Source organism: Anoplopoma fimbria, chromosome 17 (assembly GCF_027596085.1).
Source record: "Anoplopoma fimbria isolate UVic2021 breed Golden Eagle Sablefish chromosome 17, Afim_UVic_2022, whole genome shotgun sequence".
Lineage (NCBI taxonomy): Eukaryota > Metazoa > Chordata > Actinopteri > Perciformes > Anoplopomatidae > Anoplopoma > Anoplopoma fimbria.
In genome coordinates, this window is record NC_072465.1 from 25811604 (window position 1) to 25826264 (window position 14661).

A 14661-nucleotide genomic window follows, 5' to 3' on the forward strand; every position below is an offset into this window, starting at 1 on the left:
GCCCCAAGTGAATATTTCCCCACAAGGCTCTTTAAAATTGACCTAAACAGTCAAAAGAAATTATGAAAGCACCTTGCTTGTTAGTTACCACACTCATAGACATTCAGCTCGTCCTTTGCTGCCTTTGAATGTTGCTGGAAATATTTGAATTAAAACAGAGCACTCAGAATGCGCCAAGAATCTGATTCATGTTGTAGACTCAAAGTTTATCAATTTATTTAAAACTTCAAGGACCACTGAGCAACTTGTATGGCAAATAATAGTAATAATGAATGTCTTTCTTAAAATATTTATTTTTTGAGCGAATAAAAGCCAATGTGAACTAAAATGTGTTTTAACAACAGGAGGCAATTTACTTCTGTTGGTTAATATGATCTGCGATTAATAAAAATGATGAACCTAAAATGATGCAGTACTCTGTCAGGAGTACAACCCAAATAATTAGTAATTCAAAGAAAAATAATTATTTGCAATCCATCACTTTTTCCATTAACAACCCCAACACTGAATATCAGTGATTAGAATTCATATATTATTTTAGTGTAAATAATACAATATGGACTTCATCACAATAGTGAATATTGTAATTTAAAACAGTCTTTCATGGATCGTCAGTAAACCTGCGGGTTTTCATGCTCCGACTTCATTCAAGTAAATGAAAAATCCAAAGTCAGGATGTATTTAAAGGACAAACTGATGGCCCCAATTGTCTTTTGTCCAGATTGGTTTGAAGTCAAAGGTTAAAAGGGTCAGGGGTTCCAGCGCAGGTCACAGATCAGAGCGATGTGATCGGAGGGATGAGCGACGCTGGGCAGAGCCTCGTAGGTGGTGACCTCCTGGTGGCTGGGCAGAGGAATCACCTGCTCCACCTGAACACAAACAGACACACACACAGCAAGATGTCAGCTTCTTGTTTAGGTGATTAGATCCACGACTCCTTCTTTCTATGAATCTATCAACATGCAAATATGTTTATTACAGAAGTTTAACTGAAGGGCAAAAAATATACATACAGATTAATAAACAGATATATATATATAATCATCCCTGTGACAGACTGGAGACCTATCCAGGGTGTACCCTGCCTTCGCCCATTGACAGCTGGGATCGGCTCCAGCACCCCTGCGACCCTTAACTGGATAAGCAGGTTACGAAAATGAATGAATATATAATCATTGTGTGTTTATGTGTGTATGAAGCCTCCAATAAGCATGATTTCTTTGTTCTTTCGTTTGTTATTTGCTTATTTTTTTCCAAAAGTAATCATAAGAACTAAAGAAATCTTGCGTTGATGATGAACTCTTTTGCCTGAGTGAAACACATACCCATGGTGCATCAGTGGCCCTTTGATTTAAGCTTGATTTTTTTTAGGCGAATGACCACTACACCAGTTCTAACAGTATCAGTCTCAGTGACAGTATCAGTACCTGCATGCTGTCTGGCTGTATGAAGATGTAGTCCAGGCAACCGTGAAATCCTCCCACGTAGTTTGTGTAGGCTGGCTGGCCGTAGGCGCTCAGCAGCGGGGGAAAGCAGAGAGCAGCTCCATACTGCAGGACTCCTCCGGACCAGAGCTGCTCCAGTCTGCATGTTGTGGAGGAACCGCCGTCTCACTGAGCAGCTGGAACACACCTGCAGACGGGAAGAGAAGATAAAAGAATGACTCAAACGCTTTCAAACGCAGAACGCAACAAGTCAGTGTTGTCGACAGTCATAAGAGCTTCACCTGAAGTTAATGAAAGACAAAGTGAATACTGGCAGAGGCTGGTGCTACCGTGGCTACGCCTTTGGGTTACCTGAGTGAGGGGGTGAATTAAAGTCACCACAAAAGACCAGAGGGGCTCCAGGTGCGACCTCGTTGATCACATGATTCAGGTGTTGCAGAGCCACGCCCATCTGGACCAAACGAAGGTTCCCTCCTTCAAAAAGGGAGATTCATTTAGTTGTTTAGAAATGTGTCACTCTGCTCTCTGACATCAGAGACTCGGGTGTGTCCATACAGAGGAATGAGTCGCTCTACCTTTCGGGTGCCAGTACAGGTGAGTGTTGGCCACACAGACCTTCCTTCCTGGTTCCTTCAGGTCCTCGAGCACACTGACCTGCAGAGAAACGAATCCGGAAACACAAGTGTTACAACGTAGAGTCACAAAGCCGACCAAAGTTAACTTTTTTTAAAACTAAAGCCAATGCCAAAGTGTCTTAAACGTGCATTCTCTTTACTGGCCATCAGGGGGCAACTCCTCTGCAAAAAGTCAGATTGCATAGATGTCAATTAGAAAATGACTCTACTTCTCTCTTGATTTATTCCCTCAGTAATAAACATTGTAAACATGAGTTTATGATCTCAATCCATTTAGAGTCAAATAGACCATAAAGCATGATGTTCATTTAGTAAATTATGTGATTGGACTGCTTTGGATAAAAGCGTCTGCTAAATGACTGTAATGTAATGTAATGATTGACAGGTGGCCACAACGGCGTGATCTGATATGGGATGTGTGTGTCTTTTATCTTTTTAACTTAAATCCTTTCACAGTGTGTTTTAAGTTCATTAAAGTTAATTGTAACAATTTGGTCGCCTAAAAATATCTCATTCAGAGTTTAGTTTTCAAGTCACTTCTGGTCACCAAAAAACAAGATGGTGACAGCCAAAATACTGAACTTTAGGCTTCAAAACCGTAGTCCACAAACCAATGGGTGACATCACACTGACTACATCCACTTCTTATATACAGTTTATGCGTAAACCCTGATTTTGTTTGTCATTAATTATTCTGTCTATTCATTTTCACATGAATTCATTAGCTTATTAAATAGCGGAAAATGCCCAACAGAGTTTCCCAGTGTTATTCTCAGTATGTACAGCAGGGGAACAGCAGTACCTGCAGGACGGTGGATCTCTGCAGAATCTTCTTCTTCAAGGCGCTGTTAGCAGAAACGCTCTCCAGCAGCGTAGAGTGGATGGGGTCAGAGGTCAGAGCCTCGCTCAGCACGATGTCATGACGGCTCAGCAGCTGAAACTTTGACCTAAAAAAGACAAAATGATTTTATGATTACCTGACTCAATCCTGGATTAAAAATGTTTCATATATTATCAACTACATACTGTGGTTACAATTTAACCTGTGTTGTGAAAAAAAAGAGAGGGATGTGATCACAGCATTGGTGGGTCGTTGCTTTTTGATAATCAGCTGTGACCACCTACGAGAATGGCTTCTTGGAACAATAATAAACACTTTTTGTATCAGACATGATCTGACCTTTAATGTCAGACTGCAGATTCTCCACTAGGTGGAGCTGTTCAGTAACTATAATGCCAGTTAAACACCTGCCATTCTGCTCCACCTCCAGGTGAGGAAACCTACCACAGCAACAATCTAAACCTGCAGCTGTAAGGTCCAGTTCATCGATGAGTAGAAAAAGAAATACATTAATTTCAAAAATGTTTAGAAGCTAACATTTAACTTCATACAGCCACTAGCTGAATTACATTTAATTTAATTTGAGAGTACAGTATTTGACAGTGTACGTTCGCATTTTTTGAACATCCAGTTAAATGAAAGTGTTAACAATATTCAGCTGAGTTTAACCCCTTTATCATAATCAGCAAAGTCGAGTACTAGAGTTTGCTTGTAGCACTGGCACTAAAACTTCCATGTACTATTTGCTCAAAACATTTTAAATTATAGCCAGTGCTTAACGTGACATTTCAGGCCCATGTGCATCATGTGGCTGCAACATTTTCTTTAGATTCTGTCTGCTGGCGGACCTGACCTGCGGTAGAAAGTGGCCAGTCCTTCATGCTGCTTCTCTTTGATCCTAAAAACACCTTCCAGACCGAAGGCATCCAGAGCTGGAGTCAGACTGTCGGAGAACACCCCTAAAGAGTCCAGAGGACATGAAGAAAAGTCAGAGAGCAGATTTGCATATCCACCAGATGACGGATCTTCGCAGAAAATATGGAGACAAACTTTTTAATCAACTTATAACTACTCATTTCCGTAATAATTACCTTTGTCGACCTCCTGCAGACAGATGATGTCAGCGTTGTATCCGGCCAGCTCCTTCTTGATCAGGTTCTGTCTGTAGTCCAGATGCAGGGCGTAGGGGGCGCAGTACGGGTAAAGCACCGTCTTGGACAGTTCTGTCTGAGCGTAGACATCGGCCAGGATGTTGTACGTCACCACCCTCACGGCCGGCCACTCCGCCTCTCTGATAGTGTAGGCGTGTCGGTTGTCGAACGTGCACACGCCCGGTCCGGCCTCCACGGCTCCCACAGAGACCAGCTCCTTGGCCGGGCCGCTGCGTCCTCCATTCTTAGGTGTGCAGTGCAGTTTGAGCCTGAAGCCGATGTCCTCATTGGACGGGACGTGGACTCTCCCGCGTCCTACCTCTGTCCAACCGCTGTCCTGACCTGGAAGTTCTTCGGCAGCTTCAGGGCTGCGACGGGAAAGAGAAAGATAACTTTTTTAATATTTCTTCTCTTTATGCAACACATCCCGAACTCTGATTTATCTCTTTGTCAAACTGACCTACGTTAGCGTAAACATGACCTTATACTCTGGTTGATGCTTGATTTCTGAGGCAGATGCCCATATCGGTATTTGAGAGTTTAAAAATGTAACACAATGTAAACAAATTATTATACATAGAACTATTACATTAGGATATTTTATAGTGTAAAAATAAACTTGTCAACACTCTCTGGCGAACAAATAATGTATGAGATAGTGTTTCTAGATGACCTCAAATATACACACCAATTCTATTTGATCAACAAAAACCCTTTTATATTATCGGCCATACAAATCTATCAGTCAGGCTCCTCTAAAAATGTCTTGTTTTGGTCGACCAAAAGTCCAAATATATTCAGTTATCATTGCTATCAAACGGAGAAAACACTGAAAACATTTGGTATTTCTGTAGTATTAGTTCTTGAAACTTAATGGCCCACCTATGTGTGGATACTGATATATTATTATTAGATTTTTCACCTATTTGTATGCACATTATAGTCTTTATGTCTAAAGTACTGTAAATTGATCTTGGAACTGTCTTGTGTGTATGTAAGGAAACATTGAGAGTAATTTAAAGTCAAAGAAGAGTCATGCTCCTTGTTTGTGTACAAATAATTGGCCAATAAAGCTGATTCTGTTATATGTGTGATACTCTAGCATCGGCCCATGTGTGGCAGTGATTTATCGGTGTTGCTCTAATTAAAATAATACAAAAACAAAAGAAAAAGAATGAGAAAAAATGAAATATCTGCCCCTCAAGTAAGAGTGGACACCAATATATGTTTTGTTTCTATTTAAGGGCAGAATATGAGAATGCACACACGGTTTTAACACATACTTTTCCAGTGTAATCACCTTGTGGTTGGTGCATTTTCTCTATACCAGGTGAACTCAGAGTCCTGGAGGTTCCCAAACTCCACCTCCAGGTTGGGACAGACGGGGAACCCGGCCAGCAGGGACACCGGAAGCTCAGCCAGGGTGAAAGTGGGTGCGTTCCTCTGGATCGAGTATTTGACGTCCCCCACCTGCAGCACGGCTCCGTCCCTCCACGCCTCCGCGTTCAGCACCGTGTCGGACACCTCTTCCCCCTCGTAGTACAGCTTCACTGCAACGGGCTCTGCTCTACTGTAATTAATTATTAGGGTTTTATGAGGCACTGTTTTGTTTTATCTCTAATAACGTTTCAGTTTGTTTTGGTTTCTTTTCTGTTATCACACACTTAATCCTAATCCAACAGTCATTATGGTGTATTACTATTTATTTAAAGAAGAATCTTTAATCTAAGTTAGACATCTCTTATGATGTGGAAGGTTCTTTTAGCATGTCAATATTGTTTATGTTTTCCCATAATAACATATCAACATTTTTGGATTTAGCCATATTTCTTGTAACATAGACCAGCTGTCAAATGGTAATGAGTCAGAATTATATTTTAACTGTGTGATTATAAATTTCTTTAAAAAATTGCTAATATCTACCTTATATTTTTTCCACAGTGCTGCTGTATCTCCAGACCATGGTAAGTATCATTTATCTACAATACCCGTCAAAAGTTTGGACACACCTTCTCATTCAACTACTTTGAAGAATCTAAAATATAAAACATATTCTGGTTTGTTTGTTTACCACATACCATGTGTTCCTTCATAGTTTGGATCTCCTCAATATTAATCTACAATGTACAATACCGGTCAAAGGTTTGGACACACCTTCTCATTCAATGGTTTTTCTTTATTTCTTTATTTTCTACATTGTAGATTAATATTGAAGACATCCAAACTATGAAGGAACACATATGGAATTATGTGGTAAACAAACAAATGCTCAACAAACCAGAATATGTTTTATATTTTAGATTCTTCAGAGTAGTTGAATGAGAAGGTGTGTCCAAACTTTTGACTGGTACTGTATATCTTTGTGTCTGTCTGTTTTTAGAAACATCCCCATGCCTTAACTACAAAATCTTTCACAATATTGATGACTCATTGTGTATTGGTTATCTGCTCTCTAGCAGAAGCTAGCAAAACTATTTTAGATTATTCTAAGTAGTTGAATGAGAAGGTGTGTCCAAACTTTGGACTGGTACTATATATATATATATATATATATATATATATATATAATATATATATATATAGTACCAGTTTGGATGTCTTCAATATTAATCTACAATGTAGAAAAAATAAAAATAAAAATAAAGAAAAACCATTGAATGAGAAGGTGTGTCCAAACTTTGACTGGTACTAGGTGTGTCCAAACTTTTTGACTGGTACTATATATATATATAAAATAAAATAAAATATAATATATATATATATATATATATATATATATATATGTCTGTTTTTAGAAACACCCCCATGCCTTAACTACACACTCTTTAACTCTATTGCTCAGTCATTGTGTATTGGTTGTCTGCTCTCTACCTCATCATCTGCTGCTGAGCTCCCCTGCTCCTCCTGCTCTTCTTCTCCCTCCCTGCTCCCTTCAGGAGGCCGGTGGAGATCCGGGTCAGGACCCTCCCCAGAGCCTCGTCCTGGTCCCGCAGCATGTGCTTGTTGCTGCCCTCCAGGCGGAAGGAGATGGTGAGTTTGGGCTCCCCGGGGAGACACCTCACCACGGCGGGCTCCATCCTGCAGAGGAGGCTGAGAGACCTCGGGAGGAGGAGGAGGAGGAGGAGGAGAGGAGCAGCGAGAGGTGTCTAAACATGAAGTACCCGGATGCTGGTAGCTGCGCTAGTTAGCCAAAATGCTAACAAGCAAAGAGAGGAAAAACGGGGAAATAAGAGGGTTTAAATCATAATCTAGCGGCTTGATTTAATACTGAATGACATGTAGAAGTAAACCAGCTGCTTTAAATAATGTGTAGTTTCTTAAATTAACAAATGTTGGTATATTATCTGTCAGTATCTGTCAGTACTTCCATGCAGTCAGTGCGAAGCTTCTTCTTCTTCTTCGTTTATGAAACATGGCAGCAGCAACTCTTCTTCGTGTGTCACTGCCACCCAGAGGACATAAAGGTAATTACACCAGGCGGTAGTTTTACATGGAGACCCAAACTAAAAATTTTTATTAAATATATATAAATATATATTCTTTTAACTTAAATTCTTTATATTTCTATTTCATATGTTTATTATATAAATAGTCATGCCTCATTTTTACTTCAATGACAAATAAACGTTTAATCTTGAAATATAAAAAAATAAATATCTTATTAACAATATACAGAACCAGTCAAAAGTTTGGACACACCTTCTCATTCAACTACTTTGAAGAATCTAAAATATAAAACATATTCTGGTTTGTTAGCATTTGTTTGTTTACATAATTCCATATGTGTTCCTTCATAGTTTGGATGTCTTCAATATTAATCTTAGAAAAAAATAAAAATAAAGAAAAACCATTGAATGAGAAGGTGTGTCCAAACTTTTGACTGGTACTGTAAATAGTCATGCTTTATTTTCTCAATTTTTACTGTACCAATGTGACAAATCTTTTAATCTTGAAATAAATAATAAATATACTTATTCATAAATGCAGACATATATATATATATATATATATAATAAAAGCTATGCTCAATTTTATTAAATAATATTTAATAAAAAAACGACATATAGAAGTAAACCAGCTGCTTTAAATCATATGTAGTTTATTAAATTAACAAATGTTGGTATATTATCTGTCAGTATGTCAGTATCTTCCATGCAGTCAGTGTCAGTGTGAAGCTTCTTCTTCTTCGTCTATCAAACATGGCAGCAGCAACTCTTCTTCGTGTGTCACTGCCACCCAGAGGACATAAAGGTAATTACATCGGCCGGTCGTTTTAAATGGAGACCCAAACTATTCAACATAACCTATTTTAATTCCATTTTTTTCTCATATTTGAACTTTAATGCTTTATATTTCTATTTTATATGTTTATTATATAAATATTCATGCTTTATTTTCTCTCACTTTTACTGTGCATATGACAAATACACTTTTAATCTTGAAATAAAAAAGAAATACGCTTATTCATAAATGCATACAATATATATATTAAAAGCTAAGCTCAATTTTATTAAATAATATTTCAGAATACTTCTTTTCGCAATTTATTATAGGCCGTTTCTAGTTTATTCTAGTTGTGAGGGAAATTGTAATAGTGGATATGTAATCATGTCAACTTTCCTTGTGTTTGATCATGTTGAATCCTATAAAATGTAACCTTTGACTGAATGAATTGTGGCCCTTATTGCCTTAACTCAGGCATTGTTGTTGTTGGTGTTGGATGTCATCAGAAGACCCTGACTTTATGAGCCTTTTGTTTTGAGAACAAAAGCATGCAATATACTAACTGAAAGAAGCAACCTCTATCAAAAGAGGATCAAGACAAGAAAAGGAACGAAAAAAAAGAAAGAAACGGATTCCCATCGTCGTGCATATTACAAACTTACCGTTGTGTGTGTCTTGTGTACCATGCTCTAAGAGATATTTATATCATACCTATGTGTGATTACAAAATTGCCACAACAAAAATACAGATGAAAATAGAACAAAAAAAACCATGCATTTTTATTTATATTTTGTTATTTTTTTTATAAAGACAAATGCAGAAATTTCCTAAGAGGAAAATTAAAAAAACACTAGAAATATATATTTAAAAAATCTAATCCTGAGCTGAAAGTGCACCTCCCACCAGAGGTTTAATGTCGGTTGTCATCATCAAATCAGCTGTTTCTCTTTCTGATGTGCAACCGTCTCTAATTATCCCCTCGGCTACTCTACAGTATATTTTTCTCAGCGTCGTTTTCCACACAGCAGTGCTCAGGATGCTCAGGGCTTTGGGGGAAGTAGACGTCGGCTTTGTGTTCGTCTTCATGCTCGATGTGTTTCAGGTGGACGACCATGTGCAGGGCGTAGGCCAGGACCAGCAGCAGGATGAGGGAAGTGATGAGGCCCATCAGGATGGCCGGCGTCATGAAGGTGGCGCAGACGCTCGCAGGAGAAAATTTACCGGAGGTGACGTTGAACGCCTGGATCTGATGAGGGGACAGGGACATTTTGGAGATAATTAAGATGATAAAATTCATAGTGTTACGGTTCAGAATTCAAGTTTATATGCACAAAGTTCAAATCCCAAAAAACATTCATGCAGATATTGATTGTTTTTATTTGTGGTATTCCATAAATTTATATTTTCATGCAAATAAATAAATAAATAAAACTACCCACAGCATTGGTCAATGTCCTTTAAACCTGCAATAAATGATTTTTCAAAACAATAATTATACAATAATTATTCTGTCTGTATATATAATATTTTAAGTTAATGTGGAATTTTAGCTTTTTTACTTATTTAATATTCTTTACTGTGTGATTACTTATTTATAATACTTGTTTTGATCTTGTTTTTACTATGTCTCTTGTTTGCACTATCCTTTCTGCTGCTGTAATCCTGCAAATTTCCCCGTTGCAGGACTAATAAAGGATTATCTTATCTTATCTTATCTTTTTCGGCCACTTTAGCGCAGCTGCAAGGAGTTGTGAACCAATATGTTAAACTTATTGTTTTTTTTACACAACAGCCGTTACAGAGCAACATCGCCATTTATTTGGAGTTGTGTTTTTGTCCACCTGATGAATGTAAATCCAATATTCACTCTCTTTTTAGCTCTATTTTTGGTCCCTACCACTTCCAGAGAAATATTTGCCTTTTTAGCTGCTAAATCATTTGCTATGATTAGTTATTCTCTTAACCGTTTCTATCTGCTGTTTGGTGCTGAGCAGGTAGTGTACAGTGGGGTTTATCAGACTTTTTAACACAGAAAAAACAACCGGGTAAACAGACAGGTACCTGGAAGTTGGTGAAGGTGACGGCCCAGCGGCGTGCGGGGTCGGTGCTGGGCAGCAGCAGGGCGCTGTAGCGCTGCAGGCTGCTGACGTGGAGGCAGTGGTAGGAGGAGGAGGATGGAGCGTACACGTCGCTGGCGTTGAACACAGCCTCCTCAGAGGTGTTGTAGAGCAGAGAGACGCTGTCCACCGAGAACCACCACTGACCCGAGGACTCGTAGAAAGTGTTGGACAGCTGCAGTCTGACAGCAGAGGGACGACATGAGAGTTTCAGTCCAAACTTTACCTGAAACTATTTCAGATGGGGCTTTCATGGCTGTAGACCTTTAAGCCTTAAAGCTATCATGTGGGGTTTTTGACCTCTAGTAGCACTGTGAGCAGTTTGTTATGAGTAGGATCTCCTTTTCTCTTTGTACAAACAGTGTCACATTATTCCACTGAACTACAGGAGGTGGTGATGCACTAAGAATCGCAACACTGCACAAACAAAAGTCTGGAAGAAGAAGGATGCAAGCTAGCAAACATGGATTTTGCAAGTGTTTTATGAGGAAGGAAAGGCATTCAACAGATATGTTGGGTACTAAATGCATCTTTTTATGTGAACTTTAAGAAGAAGTTGGATCGCATATTAGTCTTGATGAACGTTATATCAAGTTATGTTTTTTTGTATAATTGGAAGACAGATTGTATGACTGACCTGATGGACAGGCCCTTCAAATCCTCCACATCTCCAAACCTCATGATCACCCTGGTGAAGACAGACAGACAGACAGACAGACAGACAGACAGACAGACAGACAGACAGACAGACAGACAGTGAAAAAACACTTGAGGTTGTGTTCTTGTCCTTTTTTGTACTTGGAACGACAAAAATAACTGCTGACAAATCTCTTTGGACGTATTTTACTGGACACACCCTGTTGGTCTTGTAATAACTACTCTATCTGAATTATATATAATACTATAATCTATAATCTTGCTGTTGGACATTTGAATGTTTTAAAATTAAAAAAAAATATATATATATATATATTTTGTGAAAAGGAGAAATATCTGGATGTTTATCCCATTAACATCAGAAAACGGCTAAATCAAAATCCCTACATCAGACAGACAGGTAGACAGTCGGGTCTCTCAGACAGACAGACAGACAGACAGACAGGTGTACATACGTGGCCTTGTCCTCGCGGCACACAGACTGGCTGGTGTCCACAGGATTCTGGGGAGAAAAGGCTCTCTCCGTCAGGTCCAGCTGCTTCTGCTTCTCATAGCGGAGGGACAGCTTCCTGGCCTGAAACAAGACGCACGGCTCGCCATCAGAAAACACCTGGTGGATGGAGACAAGAGTGTTAATGGACAAAACCTGGTGGATGGAAAAAGCGTTCGTTTTAAGGGGTACTTTGTATGTTTTATGTAAACTCTGCATATACTTTGTGTTATACATTTTTAACACTTTAGTATATTCTAATACCTGGTTTAATGTCTGTGCATCCAGGACATTTTTATCCAAGCTGAACACTAAGATTGGAAGTAGGTAAAAAATACACCAATTAAGATACATAATTCCAAATACCAAACTGAGGTTAATTGTGAAATAATTAGCAATAACATTGTAGTTAAAAGCAGCTTATCACTTTTCAATCTTGTGTAGTGTTGACAGTAAAATGTAATAATAAGCAGGTGTAAATAATGGATGGTTGATGCTGGAAATACATGAATTTGATTTATTTGCATTAAGTTGATAAGCCAGCAGTTCCTAATGACTGTTGTGATGTGTTGTGAAAGATGTTTTTGTATTTTCTAAGCCGTTAGTGTCTCTCAGGTGTTTTACAGTAGCTGGTTAATCATCTGGAGACAACGCCACCTTGAGGGGAGGGAAGGGAACTGCAGCTCCTGGCATCTGAAGTAACTTCCTCTGTGACACATCTGGAGCCTGAAGAGGAGGATTGAAAGAGAGTAAAAAAATATTTGTTTTATCACGTTTTTCCAGCAGTTCATATATATCCACCTGTGTTTTTTGTGAAGCACATTTTATTACACATGATTGCTGATGAGAAACAGCTGACTGACAGAGAGCTCATGATTCCATTTCAATTTTATTTCTATATTAAATTAAAAACCTGCATCCACATAATAACCTCTATAGGTAACATGGGGTTCAGTTTTTTCCTTTAATACTTCTTTCATTCTTCCTTTCCTTAAACTGTTCTTAAAGAAAGAAAATCTGATAATTTTTTTCTCAGCAGTGAAACTAAACTCTTTTTCATTGTCCTTGCTGACTCTTACTTACTTTGACTAATACAAAATTTTGAATGTTTTGCTCTTTTTTTTCTCCTCTTATTAGTAGCAGTACTTCTACTTTAGTAAAATGTTGTTCTCTCCTCCTCTGAGAGTTTACCTGCAGTTGTCTGAACGGTTGGTCTGCAGACATCAAACCCTCCTCCATCCACATCCCTCCATCACTCTGTGCCATCTCTTCATCTGGAGAGACTGTGAATAAAAGGATGAATTCTCTCATTTTATGAATTAAATCACATTTAATATATATTTAAAAGCCCCTTCGGCAAATAAAGATATCTAAATCTCTAAATATATATGACCAAAACACAAATACTTTTTTTGTAGTCCCTGAAAAGTTGACATTTTGGAGACACAAGGTTGCCCCTGACAACAGCAGTTACAGTAATAACTTTTCAGTGGCCCAAAGTAGCCATTTATATTGCTGTATGTATCTATTTCATTCATTCTGGGGCTCATTTCACCTGTTCGGAAACCAGATGAGCAACATCCAGTCGTATGTACGTAGGTATTCAGGTATTCAGGTATTCAGGTATTCAGGTATTCAGGGTTACACTTGTTGAACGTTTACACTTTACAGAGTCAGATTTACTTTACAGAAGTCATGCATTTTGTTGCAGGGGATTTATTTTTACTTCTCTCCTGCTGGTTTGCTGGTGGTGAATCTACTTATGTGTAGGCTTCTGTAGGTATTTCTTATAATTCTTCTGTAGGTGAATTTAGCAGTTGGAAGAAATCTTACACAACATGACTGTTTGGTTCTTATGTTTTGGGTAGTATTCTATTAGCTCGATCATACAGAATATTATTTCCCAGTGACTACTAAACAATCCATCAGAGGGGTTTATGGGGCGAGCGACAAATCGAGGAAGAAAGTGGGAGTGGGCAGGTAGAGAGCAGATAATCAATACACAATGAATTATCCATAATGTTAAAGCTTTTGTATTTAAGGCATGGGGATGTTTCTAAAAACAGACGGACACACAGATATAGATAAATGATACTTACCATGGTCTGGTGATACAGCAGCGCTGTGAAACAAATGTATGGTAGATATTAGCAATTTTTTGAAGAAATTTATAATCACACAGTTAAAATATAATTCTGACTCATTGTCATTTGACAGTTGGTCTATGTGACAAGAAATATGGCAAAATCCACATATGTTGATATGTAATTATGGGAAAACATAAACAATATTGACATGCTAAAAGAACATTCCACATCATAAGAGATGTCTAACTTAGATTAAAGATTATTCTTTAAATAAATAGTAATACACCATAATGACTGTTGGATTAGGATTAAGTGTGTGATAACAGAAAAGAAACCAAAACAAAAAGAAAAAGAAACGTTATTAGAGATAAAAGAAAACAGTGCCTCATAAAAGCCAAATAAATAATTACTGCAGAGCAGAGTTGAGAACTGTTGATGTTAGCTGTAAAATTATAGAAAATATAACATAACATAATGACAATATGTTAAAACACCCTAAAACATATGAGATTAAAAACAGAAGAGGGAGGGAGGTTTCGACTACCCACAATGCATCTCGTTAGTCGAGTGACCCAGTCATGCACCAGGTGGATTAACATTTAAGATACCAGACAGAGTGATCAGTCTGGAACAGAGATGTTCTGTTGCTGGAGGACCCACTCTGACCCAGATTACAGAGAGAAACACTAACAGTAGAAAAGTATAGTAGAAAAACAACAGACTGAGATTTAATATTAGAATCAGTTTAACACCAAAAACAGCAACTCTGTTTAAAAAAAAGTGTAATGCCAACCCTTTGCATTGTTAGCTCTGCATCGTAAACTACCACCAAGGGGTGACGCAATATATTTGACAATATGTATTGACGATAACCATGATAATTAAAAAGGAAATATTGATATCATGTTGATAATACACATGTGATGATATTGTGTAAATAAACCAGCACCTCTTAAATCATCTTATATATACTGTCATGGTTACAGACTCTTTCTCCACCTCCCTTAACTCAT

General features: G+C 38.1%; 2 protein-coding genes across 2 annotated transcripts; both read right to left on the bottom strand.

Moving 5' to 3' along the window:
- Positions 1-236: 236 nt before the first annotated feature.
- pde12 (phosphodiesterase 12) lies at positions 237-7494 on the bottom strand. The gene is given in 11 exon segments (XM_054617811.1): positions 237-869; positions 1428-1526; positions 1529-1632; positions 1797-1919; positions 2021-2099; positions 2883-3027; positions 3775-3880; positions 4013-4440; positions 5373-5642; positions 6944-7268; positions 7437-7494. Coding segments are annotated over 10 exon segments (1680 nt in total). The 5' UTR covers positions 7150-7268; positions 7437-7494; the 3' UTR covers positions 237-749.
- A 1791-nt stretch (positions 7495-9285) lies between these two features.
- Positions 9286-12827, bottom strand: atp6ap1la (ATPase H+ transporting accessory protein 1 like a). Its single transcript, XM_054617789.1, has 6 exons — positions 12753-12827; positions 12219-12287; positions 11527-11681; positions 11052-11102; positions 10359-10596; positions 9286-9543 (listed from the first exon to the last, which is right to left on the bottom strand). The coding sequence occupies exons 1-6, from the start codon at positions 12825-12827 to the stop codon at positions 9286-9288; spliced, it is 846 nt and encodes a 281-aa protein (XP_054473764.1).
- Between the last annotated feature and the right edge of the window lie 1834 nt (positions 12828-14661).